We start from the raw sequence: 17,259 nt of genomic DNA, 5'->3' as shown, positions 1-17,259 counted from the left end.
ATTAGAGCTACGGCGGTAATGTTGTTATCGATGGAGTTGCGTCGCTAGAAGATATTATATGATCTGGCCAATTTTTATGCTCAAAATAATGAAAAGGTTCTACCTTCCGCAAGTATTTCTATTTCCGTTCCGCATGCTAATCAGTGAGATTCGATTATCCGACACGAAGCCAATCAGGGTTCGGGTTGGCCCGCAAGTTGAAAACAACACGTAAAGGGGAAGAGCGTTGATTGCTTGCTTCCGGACGTGGGTCGGGTTTGCGTAATGCGAAAAGTCCTTTGAGTGATGAATTTTTAATGCCTCATTGACAAGATGATGAGAATTCGTCGCTTCCCCAAGGCGAGAGAAGGATCGGTCGCTTATCGCTTAATGTTTCGCTTTTAATCGACCTGTAGAATAATAATAATTTGCATTATTTAAGCAATATTGTGCATATTGTAGAGCCAATGAGAACTGCGAAACTGTGTGAGGTTCTGGTGCTTCTCGCTGGGATTAAGAAGGTGGCCGACAAACCGTAACCAAGCAAGTGAAACAGAAGTGGAGAATCTAATGGAAATCGTCATGAATATATAACGAGGAAAATTGACTAAAATTTTAAGATCGTATCGTGCGGGTCCCTGCAGGAGCGCATAACGAATTAGGGCGAAAAAAGGCGACTGCGCTCATGTATCCTTTGCCGTGCAATCGTTCACCTTTGCGGCGCTCGCACACACTCACCCACACACGGCTCTCATTCGTTTAATGTATTTATGTGTGTGATTTTTGAGTAAGTTTAAGCGAACAGCCTCGGGGGAGATTTAATAATACTTTCCTCAGCACGTGAGCCCAGGCAGGCAGGTGGTTAGTTGGGAAGGTTAGTAGGTTGGACATTTTACGTTTTAGGGTAAATGTTTCGGACGACGACGACCGTGCTCTACGCTCAGCATTGCCCTCATACACACTTCGTCCAAGCGGCGATACCGATAGCAGCGACACGTCTTTCAAATGAGCTAGTCTCATATGTATATCCATTAAAATGTGGTACACCTTCAAAGTTTAATGAAGCACAGGGTGTGCCGTAAGGAAGCTGGCAAGGTTTGTGCCAAATGCATTATGCTAGCCGTAGGTCATTGGGGAATCGCGGAGAGAGCTTGGTGAAGGCTGCTAAAAGTATCCAACAGGGAAAAAGGACTTTGGAGTTTTATCGTCGTATCACATCTTGTGATAGCACGGATTTCAGAATGAATGTTCATAGACGCTTGCTCCTTTGTACCTGTGTCGGATGCAGAAAGAAACCATCATTGGTCGTATATGTCACAGGCTTTTGATTGCAGGCTTGCAGAGCTTGCCGGAGTGTTTTCTGGAAAATTAGATGCAGATGCAATTACTCGCCAATGTCTTTCATGCTGCTGCTGCTGCTCGTTCCGATGTCTGGCGTGCTCGGTTGCTCATCAATGTCTCTATGACTCTTTTTGAAGCAACTTTCCATGACGAAATCCTCAGCAACAGAGCTTTGATTCGTCAGATTGATTAATTCAATTAGAAATATCGTGCCAGTGTCTGAGTGAGTGAGGAATAAAAAAAAAAAAACGGGGGGATTTATTCAGTTCGTTATTGCTCCTTTGCTCCCCAGGCGGTTGTGTGCGGTTAAACACATTGCGTGTGGCACCCCACAATGTCAGTAATCATCCAGGGCAATCAGCAAAAAAAGAGAAGCAAATACGCATGGCAACCACGCCTGGTGGTTGAATCGGGACAGTTCTGTAGAGGGTGAAAGCATGACGTGAAGCCTGTCTGTGTGAGCTTCATGCCAGAATGAATCATTGCGAGGAGTTAATTATCGAAAACATGGCCTGACACACAAGACATTCAAAAATTGAGAAAAATGATTTAATAAAATACAGGGAACCCTGCAGTTCTGTTACATTGCGCTATTCTGTAACGATGCTCGTGCGTTCTTAATCGATGAGGTAATGTTCGATCATGCAAACAGATAGCATTTTGTAGCATACTTTTAGGCTGCATGATTACGAAGCTGAGCAAACCCGTTCTCGAGACGCGTGTCTTTGTATGTATATCTTGTTGAAACTTTTCTTTCATTGACCAATAAACATCAATGGAGATAGGTTGATCAGAGCTAGTAACTGGTGCTAGCCTTCATGCTCTGTGCGATAATTTTACCTTCGGGGAGTTTAACTGATAGCGAGGGGACGAAGTAAGTCCAACGAACTCACATGAGCCGAAATTTTATAGCGCGTCAAGTTTAGTGACGCATTCGCTCCACTGGCTCCAGGGGCTCGTGCTATTTGTTTATTTAGATTTAGAAACAAAAATTAATTCTTTATACTACTTCAGTGCTATGTTAATCAATAGCTAGGCAGCAATTTTAGAGTAACTTTGCTGAATGACTTACTCGAGTGAACGATGATAAGCACATATCCGGTAGACATGTTTGTAAAAATGGTTCCCCCTTACAATTGGGTTGATTTTGCGAGTGAACACAATATAAGCTATTCTTCAATGAAGGCGCGGTTCTTGAGGCCGTTGCTGGACTTTGACGTATATAAAGAGTGGCGGGTCGCAAATTTGCTAATTCCGTTGCAGCAGAGGGAGGTATCGAAATGAAGCAAACTTTCGCCACGATTGTGGCACTTTTAGCCCTAACCGGGCACTTGTGTACTGGAATTGGAATAGGAGGAGTCTCCGTCGGTCCCGTCACTGTACCACCGGTAACAGTGTCTGTTGCGCCAGTTACTGTACCACCGGTAACCGTTGGACCAATCTCCGTTTCCGTGGCTCCTGTGACAGTTCCTAGTGTAACGGTACCTCCGGTTACTGTATCGATTCTCACCGTTACAGTGCCTCCAGTAACGCTTCCGGTAACCATTCCCACACTGCCTGTTACGGTACCAACGCTGACCGTACCAACGCTGGGAGTTACTGTTCCTACCTTAGGAGTCACAGTGCCTACACTCGGTGTCACAGTGCCTACACTCGGTGTCACAGTCCCTTCAGCAATCCCCATACTGGGCACAGTAGCAGGGCTCTTGACAACAACAACGACTGCCGCGCCAACTACTACGACCTCGAAACCGGCTACCGTGATCTTCAACATTGGTGGCAGTGAGTATCGCTTTAGAAGCAATATCTTGCTTGGTCCCGAGATAATCGTTTAGCAACTGACAATGGGCTTTTGTGTTGTAGGCATTCTGACAGTCGCTGCCTCAGACATAGCAACAATCACGGCCATAATCCAAGCTCTACAAGTGACTACGACCACAGCTGCCGCAACAACTACGACAACTGCAGCCGCTACCACAACGACCGCAGCCACTACAACAACGACTGCAGCCGCCACCACAACGACTGCAGCTGCAACAACGACAACTGCAGCCGCCACAACAACAACCACCGCGGCAGCAGCCGCAACAACAACAACCACTGCTGCTTCGACAACAACTGCTGCACCTTCCATTTCGATATCCATTACGATCAATTACAATGGCTCGTCCGTAATTATTGTGGCCGACAATAGCGCACTACTAACATTGCTTACACAGTTGCTCAATCAGCTATCCTCGTCCACAACGAGTGCAGCAACAACGACGACGACGGCGAAGACGACGACAGCCGCCGCTGCATCGACGACTTCCGCCACTAGCACAACAACTGCACGTACCGGCGGTTGTCACAGGCATAATCATAGCCACGAGCGCTTTGGTTTCGGATTTGGGGCAAGAATCGGTATCGGTGGTCCAGGCGGTATCCTAGGCATTGGCGGAGGAATTCGCATCGGTAGACCACCGATCGGACCACTTGCTCCGCTTGTCACGCCGGCTCCGGTAATTCCAGTTGCTCAGGTTGTAAATCCTATTGGTCTCGTCGCTAGACCGGTGCTGACTGCTGCTGGCCGAATTGTGAATGGAATAGGACAAGGTATTAACAATATAGCGGGCGGAATTGCAAATGCTGTCAGTGCGTTAGGATCGGCCGGAGCGGGTCTTTCTGCCGGAGCGGGACTCTCTGCCGGAGCAGGGCTGAGCGGTGGATTTGGCATAGGTGCAGCTGGAGGCTTTGGTATAGGGGCCAGAGCGGGGTTGGGTTAAACACCCTTCGAACGAAAATAAAACTACAATAACACTTACACATGAATACGGACCATTATACATTGACAATTAAGTAGAAAATAGTCGTCTGACCTTCAACAGCCTTCAGCGACGAGTTAAGCGGTTAGTACATTGAGACTATTCATTCCTAGCTATCAAAAGAACAAGATGCATAATGATTGATTGTTGTTATTATTTACATTGCTAATACACGTTAATCAAACAGCGATGTTATGACGTAAATCGCGGACGTTTTCATGCTCGGTCGATGTCCCTTTTATGTATACAAATCTAATGCGTCGCTACTTAAACGGAGTCATTGGATAAAGTCTGTTTTATTTTATTCAAGAAGGACGACCTGCTCGTACCGTAGCCTTGCGTCGGTCCCCAGGTAAGAACAACCGTAATGCTTTCTCGTACTATCTAAGTAACAAGCGAGAAAGGATGATGATTTTGTTACCTGGGTCCGGTGGTGCATGCCGGGCTACATACGGCAGGATCGGGGTTCGAATCCCAATCGGACCGTCCCACAGTAGTTACAACTGACTATCCAATTACGTGATAGTAATAAGTTTAGTCAGTCATTAAATGGCCAGTTTCACCTAGGAGGTCAAGGCTTAAGGCGAAGATGAAAAAGTTTACCAAGAAGTAACATTCAATAACCATAAAATATAAGTAACATGTATATTGCGCTCTTTTGAGGAATCTTATGGCTAGAAAACGGATGCAAGATTTTTCTTGTGGACCGCGAGCGAAAAATGAGTTTGACATCTCTGCTCTTAATCATTGAAATGTCTATTTCACTTAAAACTATTGAAAAAAAAGTTCAAACAAAGTAATGAATGATGATTATCATCGGGCAATGCCTCTAAAGGAGAGTTCGATCCCGATTGTTGGACAACAGTTTATGCCTGTTTCGTATAATGATGATTATTATAATAAACAGAATTGTGTTTCAGAGGTGTGTCAGAGTGACAAGCTGTTGGTAAGATAATCAAAAAAGATAAGTTTTAAATTATAAGATAACTCATTGTTTGTTAATTGAGTTCAGTAGAGTCGTAGAAAGTTTTCCTCAACGCGTCATTATTACTACAATGGAGTGGTTTGTATGTCGTTTAGATATGTTTCGAAGCTCGATAGCTTTACAGTAAACCGTCTGCAACAAATATCTTAAACATGAAGATCAGTGTGTTGTAGTTTAACATACAAAGTTCGATGAATAATCAATCCTTTTTATCTGTTTAGTACAAGCCTAACTCGATTGGATATGTGTTAAAGCAATGCTTTTTTAATTATATTTTTGCCAACATATGGCCATGGGATTGTTGTTTCTTCCGGATTTGGTATATAAAGCAAAAGAAACTGGCTTGCATTGTAGCATTCCATGTTTTGTGTCTTGAAACTTGAAATGAGAATGAAGAACAGCCATTTGCTAACGTTGGCTTTGGCAGCTTGTCTGCTAATTAGTCAAGTCGCAGGTACGACGACCACGGGGATTCCAACGACTGCCACAGAAGCTCCGACTACCGCTCCAACAACTGCTCCAACAACTGCTCCAACAACTGCTCCAATTACTGCTGCAACTACTGCCCCAACTACCGCTGCAACTACTGCCCCAACTACCGCTGCAACTACTGCCCCAACTACCGCCTCAACCACCGCTGCAACTACTACCACCGAAGCTCCAACTACTACCACAGAAGCGCCAACTACTACCACAGAAGCTTCAACTACTACTACTGAAGCCCCGACTACTACTACAGAAGCTCCATCCACTACAACGACTACTGCAGTTCCAACGACTACTACGACTACTGCTGCACCAACTACTACAACGACCACCGCAGCACCAACAACGACTGTGACTACTGCTGCTCCAACGACTACTACAACTGTAGCGCCCACAGCAACAACAGTGGTCCCTATTGCCGTAACTGTAACCGTTAATGGAGTCACCATAACTGTGTCCTCTACCAACAATTCGTTAGTGAACTTAGTTCTTCAGCTTATTTCGAGTTTGACAGCGACGACTACTACGATTGCACCCACAACGATCACCACGACAACGGCGGCGACTACTACGACCGTTGCTCCAACAACTACTACCACCACTACTGCTGCGCCAACAACCACCACTACTTCTACTACCACCACCACAGCGCCAACTACAACGACCACCACTACCGTGGCACCAACAACAACGACCACTACTACCGCAGCGCCGACTACGACGACCACTACTACCGCCGCAACTACGACCACTACCAGAAGAACGTGTGGAACTCGTGCTCCAATCGGAGGATTGGGAGGAGGCTTCGGTATCGTAGGTGGTCTCGGTCCCATTGGCTTTGGACTGGGTGTCCGAGGTGGAATCAGAGGCTTCGGAGCACCGCAGGTCGGAGGCTTCGGAATCCTGCCAGCCATTGGTAACGTCGCTCGTACTGTTGTGGGTACTGGCTTGAACGTGGTTGGGTCTGCTGCGAATCTCGCCGGAAATGTTGTCGGTGCCGCTGGTAACTTAGCTGGCGGATTGCTAGGAGGAGTAGGAAGTGCTGCGGCAGGAATCGGCAGTGGTCTCAATGCAGGATTGAATTCCGGTATTAGTGGAAGAATGGGAGTTGGAGTAGGAGCAGGAGTCAGCAGTGGTGTCAATGCAGGATTGAATTCAGGTATTGGTGGAAGACTGGGAGTAGGAATCGGCGGACATATCCATGCTGGCGGAAGTAGGAGTGTTGGCAGTGGCGGTTTCGGAGCAGGTTTCGGTGGAGGAATACGTGTGGGTGTAATGGGTTAAGCAGTGTTGATAGAATGCATACCAATGCAAGCAGATCATGTGCTTGACAGTCAAATAAATAATTCATGCAACATTATCTATCAAATGTTATACGCTTATCAAAAATAGTTAAGGAAGTATAATTAAGGCCGCACAGCTCCATTAACAAATGAAACTATTCTCTGACTGCAGTAATTTTGACGTGGCATTATTGAATTCTTTTAAAAGATAGTGTGAATTCGTTGAAGAGATGAAGGATTTTTTTCAGTTAAATCTGAATCTCTCCAATTTTAAAATTCTTAAATTTAAAATAGATGGTCCTCCGTACGGAGAGACAGTCCGGACAGGATTCTATGTCTACATTAGTACAGAATACAAAGTTTTTCAAGATGTTTACTGTACTGTAGAAAATGCTGCCAAAAGTTACGATATTTATGTTGGGTACTGGGTGTCCTGAACCAAAGTGATACAGCGACGGTAACAAACAAAGACCACTGGAGGTATTGGAGGCGTAGAGGGTATGCTGGGACTCGCTGTAAGTGGTGTATTATGAGCTTCATCAGTTAAATCAGTAAAGATGTCCAATGCTATTGATGTTCTTCTTCTTCTTCTTCTTCTTCTTTGGCACTACAACCTCGAGAGGTCTCGGCCTGCCGTTCCTGGCTTTCTGTGACTTGGTTTTACCCGTAGCAAAGTAGTCAGCCTTACGTACGGAGAGCGGTCTGGATGGGATTTGAACCCCGGCCCTGCCGTGTGAAGACCGGTGCCGCTGTCACCTCGGCCACCGGACCGCCCCAATGATGTTATTGAATTTGTTTAATGCTTGTTGGTCAAGTTACGCTAGCAAATTTCAAAAACACAACCTGTGTGTTGAGCTAGCTTCGTGTATTGCTGATTTTTATAATCTAAATACTTTGATGTGTATCGGCAAAAGCAACGTTCTGCGATAATCAATAAGGGCAATTATAAGAAAGTGAGTTGTTTGTACGGTGTTTTCCAAACAAGTTGTAAAAAGTGTACCTCAACGTGTCAGTGCTGTACAATGGAGTGGGTTGTATGCCTTCCGAATATGTTTGAAAGCGTGATCGTTGTAAAAAAATTGCAACAAACATGTGAGAACTGAAGATCAGCTTTGTGTCGATCAACACACAAGATTCGATAAATAATTACTCCTTTTGATGATTTTACTGCAAGCTTTCGCTCTGGAGCGATGTGTGAAAGTGATGTTTTTTGTTTAGTATATTTTGGCAAAAATATAGCCTTGTGAATTTCGTATATAAAGCAAGGGAATCGTAGATTGATTGTAGCATTCAATGTTTTGTGCCAAACTTGTAATGAGAATGAAGAACAGCCATTTGCTAACGTTTGCCTTGGCAGCTTGTCTGCTAATTAGTCAAGTCGCAGGTACGACGACTACGGGGATCCCAACGACTACAACCGAAGCTCCAACTACTGCTCCAACTACTACTACGACTACTGCTGCACCGACTACCACCACAACAACTGCTGCTCCAACTACAACAACAACAACTGCTGCTCCAACTACCACCACAACAACTACAGCAGCGCCAACTACTACAACGACCACCGCCGCTCCAACGACGACGACGACTACTACAGTAGCGCCAACTACTACGACTGTGGCCCCTATTACCGTCACTTTAACCGTCAATGGATCAGCTGTGACAGTATCTTCAACCAGTAATTCCTTAGTAAACTTAGTTCTTCAGCTTATCTCGAGTTTGACAGCGACGACTACTACGATTGCACCCACAACGACCACCACGACAACGGCGGCGACTACTACGACCGTTGCTCCAACAACTACTACCACCACTACTGCTGCGCCAACAACCACTACCACCACGACCACTGCTCCAACAACCACTACAACTACTACTACTACCACCACCACAGCGCCAACTACAACGACCACCACTACCGTGGCACCAACAACAACGACCACTACTACCGCAGCGCCGACTACGACGACCACTACTACCGCCGCAACTACGACCACTACCAGAAGAACGTGTGGAACTCGTGCTCCAATCGGAGGATTGGGAGGAGGCTTCGGTATCGTAGGTGGTCTCGGTCCCATTGGCTTTGGACTGGGTGTCCGAGGTGGAATCAGAGGCTTCGGAGCACCGCAGGTCGGAGGCTTCGGAATCCTGCCAGCCATTGGTAACGTCGCTCGTATTGTTGTGGGTACTGGCTTGAACGTGGTTGGGTCTGCTGCGAATCTCGCCGGAAATGTTGTCGGTGCCGCTGGTAACTTAGCGGGTGGATTGCTAGGTGGAGTAGGAAGTGCTGCAGCAGGAATCAACACTGGAGTTAATGCAGGATTGAGCGCTGGTATTGGTGGTAGAGCGGGCGGACGAAACGGTCGTTTTGGAGCAGGTTTCGGAGGAGGGTTCCGCCTGGGTGTAATGGGTTAAGCAGTGCAGATGGAATGTTTACCTGTGCAAGTGGATCATATGGTCAGCAAATAAATGAAGAATCCATGCAACAAACATGAATTAACATTTACATTAAAAGTTTTATCAATGGTAGCATGAGAAGGATAGTGAAGTTTGTGAAGTTGACAGGATTGTGTAGAGAATGGGTAAAACCATGTTAAGGAAGCAAGATGGCTGGTCAAGGCCTTTCAAGGCTGTAGCGCGAAAGAAGATGATGAAGAAAAAAATTATCTTATTCGGTGGAAATGCTGGTGATTTATTTGTTGGTCCTTTGATTCGTTTACAGTGCTTTGAGATTTCATTAAGATGTAAAACAAAATAGTAATAAAAATATATAATTTTATCAGAAGTTTTACTTCATTGCAAAAGATGTGACGTAAGTCATAATGGTTCATTAGCCTCATCAGCAAATCAAGAGAAATTTCGCGAAGGAAAACATCGCTTTAACAAATATGTTTCATTCGATAAAGCTATTTGCAAGCAAGAAATGCTATTTCTTCCATCGTACTACAATGTTCTTTTTAATTGCCATACTTTTAGAACGATACAACATTATCAATAACGAGCAAGTCACTGAGTGTGCGATTGCTGTTGATTCCCAAAAAAAATTACTGATAATCAACAACAAAAACTTGTTATCTAAACGATTGCCTAGCGTATTCTATTGCTGATTTGTATAATCTAAATGTATAAATGACTTTAGGAATAGGTAGTACTCTGCGATCATGAAAGAGGGCAATTATGTATAAGATATACCACGTTTTGTGCAAGCTGGCTTCCAAATATGTCGTAAAAAATGTGTTTCAACTTGTTATTGTCGCACAATGGAATGGTTTGTATGCTGTTGATATATGTTTGTAAGCCTGCTCGGTGCAAAACAACATTTGAAACAAATAATTTAGATGGGAAGATCAGTTTTGAGCCGTTAAATTTATCAAGGTCAATAAATAATCAGCCCTTTTGATTTTGCTGCTGAGGGGTTCAGTTCTTAATCGATGTGTAGAAGCGATATTTGCTTTGTGTATTTTGTTAAAAATATAGTCATGCGGGTTTCCTATATAAAGCAAGAGGATCGTAGTTCGATGGTAGCATTCAATGTTTAGTGCCAAACTTGAAGTGAGAATGAAGAACAGCCTTTTGCTAACGTTTGCTTTGGCAGCTTGTCTGCTAATTAGTCAAGTGGCAGGTACGACGACTACAGGGATCCCAACGACTACCACGGAAGCTCCAACTACTGCTCCAACAACTGCTCCAACTACCGCTCCAACTACGGCTCCAACAACCGCTCCAACAACGACAACCACCACTGTCGCTCCAACGACTACTACAGCAGCGCTAACAACTGTAACAGTAGCACCAACAACCATAACTGTAACCGTTGATGGTGTTACGGTTACTGTATCCTCCTCGGATAGTTCTTTGGTGAACTTAGTTCTTCAGATCATTTCGAGTTTGACAACGACGACCACTACGGCTGCACCAACGACGACCACGACGACGACCGCGGCGACCACTGCTGCTACGACCGCGGCGACCACTGCTGCTACGACCGCGGCAACTACTGCTGCTACAACGGCTGCGACCACTGCTGCAACAACGACCACTACTACGACTGCTGCTCCAACAACCACCACTACCACTACTACTGCTGCACCGACTACAACGACCACGACTACCGTGGCTCCAACAACAACGACCACTACTGCTGCAACTACCACTACTGCCGCCGCAACTATGACCACACGAACCTGTGGCACTCGTGCCCCAATCGGAGGACTAGGTGGAGGCTTCGGTATTGTAGGTGGTCTAGGTCCCATTGGCTTTGGAGTAGGTATACGAGGTGGAATCGGAGGCTTTGGAGCACCAGTGGTTGGTGGTTTAGGAGTTCCACAGGTCGGAGGCTTCGGAATCTTGCCGGCCGTTGGTAACGTCGCTCGTACAGCTGTCGGCACCGGATTGAACGTGATTGGATCTGCTGCAAATCTTGCCAGAAATGTTGTTGGTGCGGCTGGTAACTTAGCGGGCGGATTGCTCGGAGGACTGGGCAGTGCTGCGGCAGGAATCAGCAGTGGAGTTAATGCAGGATTAAGTGCAGGAGTTGGCGGTAGAGTGGTTGGTGGAATTGGCGGAAATATCCAAGCGGGAAGTCGTTTTGGAGGAAGTGGCGGTCTTGTATTAGGCACCGGAGCAGGGTTGCGTGTGGGTGTGATGGGTTAAACGGTGTCGCTATAATGTTTACCGATCGAAATGTCATATGCCAAGCAGAAAAATAAAGAATCCATGCAACGAACGTGAATGAATGTATTTACTTGACAGGATTTTGTTAAAATTAGAATTGTGCAGTGTCAAATCTGTATTTGACCACAAAATTGTTCTGCACGTTAGTCAATTATTTATTGCTTATTTCCCAAGGTTTTCTATAGATAAACAAAATCATTTTGCTAGAGTGTAGTGCAATGTCGATTTATTTGAATTCTTGATCGAGTATTGGTAAAGGAGACGAAAGTTTCTGATCAAAGAGGACAATTATACGATAACGCGTTGTAAAGCGACTGCCAAACTTGTAGGAGAAAGTGTCCCCTACCGTGTTATTGCTGCACAAAGGAAAGGTTTGTACAACGTTGGCATGTATATGTTTGATAGCTTGATCGTCGCAAAAAACTGTCTACACAGATAGCTTAGAACTGAAGATCAGTTTTGTGTTGTTCAATCTATGAAGTTCGATAAATAATCAGTCCTTTTGATTTTTCTACTGCAGGCTTCTGCTCACTATGGTTGTGTGTGAAATTGATGTTGTTTTAGTATATTTTGGCAAAAATATAGCCTTGTGGATTGTTTCGTTTCGCAAATTTTCTATATAAAGAAGGAGGGTCGTAATTCGTTGGTAGCATTCAATGTTTAGTGCCAAACTTGAAGTGAGAATGAAGAACAGCCTTTTTGTAACGTTTGCTTTGGCAACATGTCTGCTAGTAAGTCAAGTGCAGGCTCAAGCTACTGTATCTATAAACGTTGGAGGAAGTAAGTACAGCCATTAGACAATGTTTGCAGCTACGAACAGATCATGTATTAAACGACTGTAACTTTTACGCTTTAGGTACAATTACTGTTGCTTCCAACGATATTAACACCATTTTAGCAATAGTAGCAGCTCTGCAAGCCACAACCACTACGTCTGCAGCAACAACCACGGTAGCTGGAGCGACAACAACAACAGTAGCAGCTACAACAACTACGGTTGCTGCAACTACTACTACAACTACCGCTGCACCAACCACTACTACAACCACTGTAGCTCCAACCACTACTACGACTACTGCAGCTCCAACGACTACTACGACTACTGCAGCTCCAACGACTACTACGACCACTGCTACACCGACTACTACTACAACTACTGCTGCACCGACTACAACTACTACTACTGCAGCACCAACCACTACTACTACTGCAGCACCAACCACTACAACAACCACTGCAGCTTCAACCACTACTACGACCACCGCAGCACCAACTACAACGACGACGACTGCAGCTCCAACAACAACTACGACTACAGTAGCTCCAACAACCACAACTACCGCGGCTGCCACAACAACTACCACCACGGCTGCCCCAACGACTACTACAACTGTAGCGGCCACCACAACAACAGTTGCTCCTATTACTGTAACTGTCACTGTTAATGGAGCAAGTGTAACAGTATCCTCCTCAAATAACTCCTTGGTAAATGTAGTTCTTCAGCTAATCTCAAGTTTGACAGCGACGACCACTACGACTGCACCTACAACGACCACCACCACGGCAGCGACTACTACGACAGCTGCTGCAACAGCAGCGGCCACCGCTACTACAACGACTGCTGCTGCAACAACCTCTACCACGACTACTGCAGCTGCAACGACCACCACAACTACTGCTGCACCGACTACAACGACCACCACTACCGTGGCCCCAACAACAACGACCACTACTACCGCAGCGCCGACTACAACGACCACTACTACCGCCGCAACTACGACCACTACCAGAAGAACGTGTGGAACTCGTGCTCCAATCGGAGGATTGGGTGGAGGCTTCGGTATCGTAGGTGGTCTTGGTCCCCTTGGCTTTGGACTGGGTGTCCGAGGTGGAATCAGAGGCTTCGGAGCACCGCAGGTCGGAGGCTTCGGAATCCTGCCAGCCATTGGTAACGTCGCTCGTACTGTTGTGGGTACTGGCTTGAACGTGGTTGGGTCTGCTGCAAATCTCGCCGGAAATGTTGTCGGTGCCGCCGGTAACTTAGCGGGTGGATTGCTAGGAGGAGTAGGAAGTGCTGCGGCAGGAATCGGCAGTGGAGTTAATGCACGATTGAGCGCTGGTATTGGTGGTAGAGCGGGCGGACGAAACGGTCGTTTTGGAGCAGGTTTCGGAGGAGGGTTCCGCCTGGGTGTAATGGGTTAAGCAGTGCAGATGGAATGTTTACCTGTGCAAGTAGATCATGAGCTCAGCAGAAAAATAAAGAATCCATGCAATGAACATCAATGATTTTTTTTATTGAGATTTAGCTCGATATTTTAAAATTAGTTTTGTTGTTTGCTAAGAACGGCCCTGGATGTAAAAATACTTTTTAAATAAAATTGCAATATAACATGAGATTCAGTTGATTGTTATTGGAGATTATGGTTTGATGATTTTTTTATGCTTAAAGATGATTTGTGTGTGTGTGTGTTTTAACGCTACGCATGACTATGTTTGTTAAATTGTTAGAGCTAGGCAGGTGTTGGACATATCCTAGAGTACAGGTTTGGTTCTAGAAGCTTCTAAGCAAGAAAAAAGGCTTCAATATCTGTAACATGAATGACTTTCATGTTGTGTTGGGGCAGTCTTTATTAAGAATGAATCTTTTGTATTTCCAATCGTACTTTGAATGTTTGAAAACGATTCCAAAACATTGTTACATCCATTGACGTGATCGAAGTATAGACATATCGTGATACACGTTCGACTATAATGACCTATCATTCATTAGACAAACTGGTTCATGTTGGATCGTGCGAAAAGCAAGACAATGAACACTATTATGCTAAAAATACATCTGTCGACGGTGGTCTCGAAACGTGCACCATAGGTGATACAATTGTGCATATGTGCCAAACTAGTTGTATATAAAGCGGTTCGGAGTCATTCAGTCTTCAGAACCTATCCTTCGATACGGCAGCCGTGTAGTGAACAAAATGAAGAACTATTTGGCTTCTCTGGTGCTCGCCGTGTGTTTGCTCACCGGCCCTGTCGCTAGCCAATCCGCCACGGTTTCAATTAACATTGGAGGAAGTAAGTACAGCAAAGTACTGATTAACTGTGTGCAGAGTTTGAGAATTAATACGATTTCCGAATGAAAACCATCGTAGGTGTTATCACTATAGCATCGTCCGATCTAGCGACGATTTTGGCGATTGTAGCATCGCTACAATCTTCAACAACGACTGTTGCTGCTACCACAACAACTGCAGCAACTACAACCGCAGCAACAACTGCAGCAACTACAACCGCTGCAACAACTGCTGCTACTACGACTGCAGCTACAACCGCTGCTACTACTGCGGCCACTACGGCTGCTACTACCGCGGCCACTACGGCTGCTACTACCGCGGCCACTACGGCTGCTACTACCGCGGCCACTACGGCAGCTACTACCGCGGCCACTACGGCTGCTACTACCGCGGCCACTACAGCTGCTACTACCGAGGCCACTACGGCTGCTACTACCGCGGCCACTACGGCTGGTACTACCGAGGCCACTACGGCTGCTACTACCGCGGCCACTACGGCTGCTACTACCGAGGCCACTACGGCCGCTACTACCGCGGACACTACGGCTGCTACTACCGCGGCCACTACGGCTCCTACTACCGAGGCCACTACGGCAGCTACTACCGAGGCCACTACGGCTGCTACTACCGCGGCCACTACGGCTCCTACTACCGCGGCCACTACGGCTGCTACTACCGCGGCCACTACGGCTGCTACTACCGAGGCCACTACGGCTGCTACTACCGCGGCCACTACGGCTGCTACTACCGCGGCCACTACGGCTGCTACTACCGCAGCTACCACAGCAGCTACCACAGCAGCTACCACCGCAGCCACAACTGCAGCTACTACGGCTGCTTCTACGGCTGCTACCACCGCAGCCACTACGGCAGCTTCCACCGCAGCCACTACGGCAGCTTCCACCGCAGCTACAACTGCAGCTACTACGGCTGCTACTACCGCGGCCACTACGGCAGCTACTACTGCAGGTACAACAGAAGGTACTACGACCGCAGCCACAACTGCAGCCACAAGCGCCGCCACAACCGCCGCCACAACCGCAGCCACAACTGCAGCAACAACTGCTGCTACCACTGCAGCAACGACAGCAGCAACAACGGCTGCTACTACTGTTGCTACTACCACAACGACGACTGTAGCCCCAACTACTACTACTACCACAACTGCAGCCCCAACTACTACAGCAGCAGCAAGTGTCACTGTTACGCTTACTGTGAACGGAACTCCGATTACTATCGTGGGATCTAGCACTGGTCTGGTAAATTTGTTGACCCAAATTTTGGCCAGCTTGACGACTACTACGACTACTGCCGCACCGGCTACCACGACTACTACTGTTGCACCGACGACTACGACCACTACTACCGTGGCTCCAACGACCACGACCACTACCGCTGCACCAACGACCACGACCACTACCACGGTAGCACCGACCACTACTACTACTACCGCTGCACCGACTACCACCACTGTCACTACGACAACGACACGTAAGTGCGGAGTCAGTATTGGAATTGGCGGTGGAATCAATATTGGAGGATTGGGAGGAATCGGTGGAAGCATCGGCATCGGAGCAGGTCTCGGTGGCATCGGTGCAGGTATTAACCTGGGTACCAAAATTGGAACCGTCGGAACGGGAGTCAACGTTGGCACTGCTATCCGTCCGATCGGATCGTTGCTCGGTGCTGGATTGAACTTGGCCGGAGCAGCCATCAACACTGCTGGCAATGTAGCTAACACGGGCTTGAACTTGGCTGGTACTGCAGTGAACACGGCTGGCAACTTGGCCGGTGCTGCAGTGAACACTGCTGGCAATTTGGCCGGTACTGCAATCAATACTGCGGGTAATGTCGTCCGAGGCGTTGCCGGAGCCGCAACCAATGTGCTCGGAGCGGCCACAAACGTGGTCGGTAATGTGGCCGGTGGCCTGTTGGGAGGTTTGAGCAGCGGTCTGCAGGCGGCCTCCAACGTGGGCAGCAATCTGAACGTCGCTGGTAGCCTTTCCGCCCGTAGTGGAATTCTTGGTGGCTCCGGGATCTCCACTGGACTGAGGGGAGGTCTTGGTTTCGGATTTGCGGGATAAGCGGAGCTGAGATTAACCAAAACAAAATTTGACTGAACTATTGACTTTTTTCTATCCGTGTAATGTGCAATAAAAGATGATCTATTTGACCAACCGGTTAGCCACGGTTCCTTGTCTTCAGCAAAGAAAACGCACATTATGTAAACACGATCGATCATGCAAGATCGTTAAACCTGTTTGGCACAGAAGGAAGAGCGAGGTTTGGTTCATCTTCGACGACCGGGGCATGTGTTTAATGAGATCTCATCGCCGATAGCTTTATCATTGTTTTCAATCTCCAACTGCTGTGCAACCACACTGTGGCCTGCGGTTGTGATGCAATACGGCACCAGGTGTGTCCCAACCTCAGCAAGACACCGTGAAATCTTGATGCCAGTGTCATGTTTTACATCTGCTTGAATTCAATCAGCCATAACCAAGACGACCAGTTTCGGTGCAACACAAACGATATGACGATAGGAAGATGCGTTCCAGGCGGCCCGGCGCCATTAATTCATTTCAAATATTCATTTTTAATTCATCCTAAGCGTTGTTTGCTGTGCGCATTGT

General features: G+C 46.7%; 4 protein-coding genes across 5 annotated transcripts; all 4 read left to right on the top strand.

Moving 5' to 3' along the window:
• Window positions 1-2,561: 2,561 nt before the first annotated feature.
• LOC118508433 (mucin-5AC-like) lies at window positions 2,562-4,125 on the top strand. Its single transcript, XM_036048211.1, has 2 exons — window positions 2,562-3,102; window positions 3,184-4,125. Exons 1-2 carry the CDS (start codon window positions 2,601-2,603, stop codon window positions 4,083-4,085), a joined length of 1,404 nt encoding a protein of 467 aa, XP_035904104.1. The 5' UTR covers window positions 2,562-2,600; the 3' UTR covers window positions 4,086-4,125.
• A 1,320-nt stretch (window positions 4,126-5,445) lies between these two features.
• Window positions 5,446-9,387, top strand: LOC118508432 (mucin-5AC-like). The gene has a single exon (XM_036048210.1). The coding sequence runs from the start codon at window positions 5,470-5,472 to the stop codon at window positions 6,877-6,879; it is 1,410 nt and encodes a 469-aa protein (XP_035904103.1). The 5' UTR covers window positions 5,446-5,469; the 3' UTR covers window positions 6,880-9,387.
• LOC118502495 (mucin-5AC-like) lies at window positions 8,159-16,810 on the top strand. Its single transcript, XM_036034726.1, has 7 exons — window positions 8,159-9,293; window positions 10,407-11,529; window positions 12,076-12,091; window positions 12,454-12,983; window positions 13,051-13,400; window positions 14,456-14,627; window positions 14,705-16,810. The coding sequence occupies exons 1-7, from the start codon at window positions 8,172-8,174 to the stop codon at window positions 16,708-16,710; spliced, it is 5,319 nt and encodes a 1,772-aa protein (XP_035890619.1). The 5' UTR covers window positions 8,159-8,171; the 3' UTR covers window positions 16,711-16,810.
• Window positions 12,189-13,834, top strand: LOC118508429 (cell wall protein DAN4-like). Of its 2 annotated transcripts, XM_036048207.1 has the most exons (3): window positions 12,189-12,335; window positions 12,412-12,644; window positions 12,804-13,834. In XM_036048207.1, exons 1-3 carry the CDS (start codon window positions 12,212-12,214, stop codon window positions 13,755-13,757), a joined length of 1,311 nt encoding a protein of 436 aa, XP_035904100.1. In that variant the 5' UTR covers window positions 12,189-12,211; the 3' UTR covers window positions 13,758-13,834. The 2 variants fall into 2 exon arrangements, with proteins under 2 accessions (XP_035904100.1, XP_035904099.1); XM_036048206.1 differs by having other exon boundaries at window positions 12,412-13,834.
• Window positions 16,811-17,259: the final 449 nt, after the last annotated feature.

Source organism: Anopheles stephensi, chromosome 2, assembly GCF_013141755.1.
Source record: "Anopheles stephensi strain Indian chromosome 2, UCI_ANSTEP_V1.0, whole genome shotgun sequence".
Classification (NCBI taxonomy): Eukaryota; Metazoa; Arthropoda; class Insecta; order Diptera; family Culicidae; genus Anopheles; species Anopheles stephensi.
This window is presented reverse-complemented; position numbering and strand designations above follow the sequence as displayed.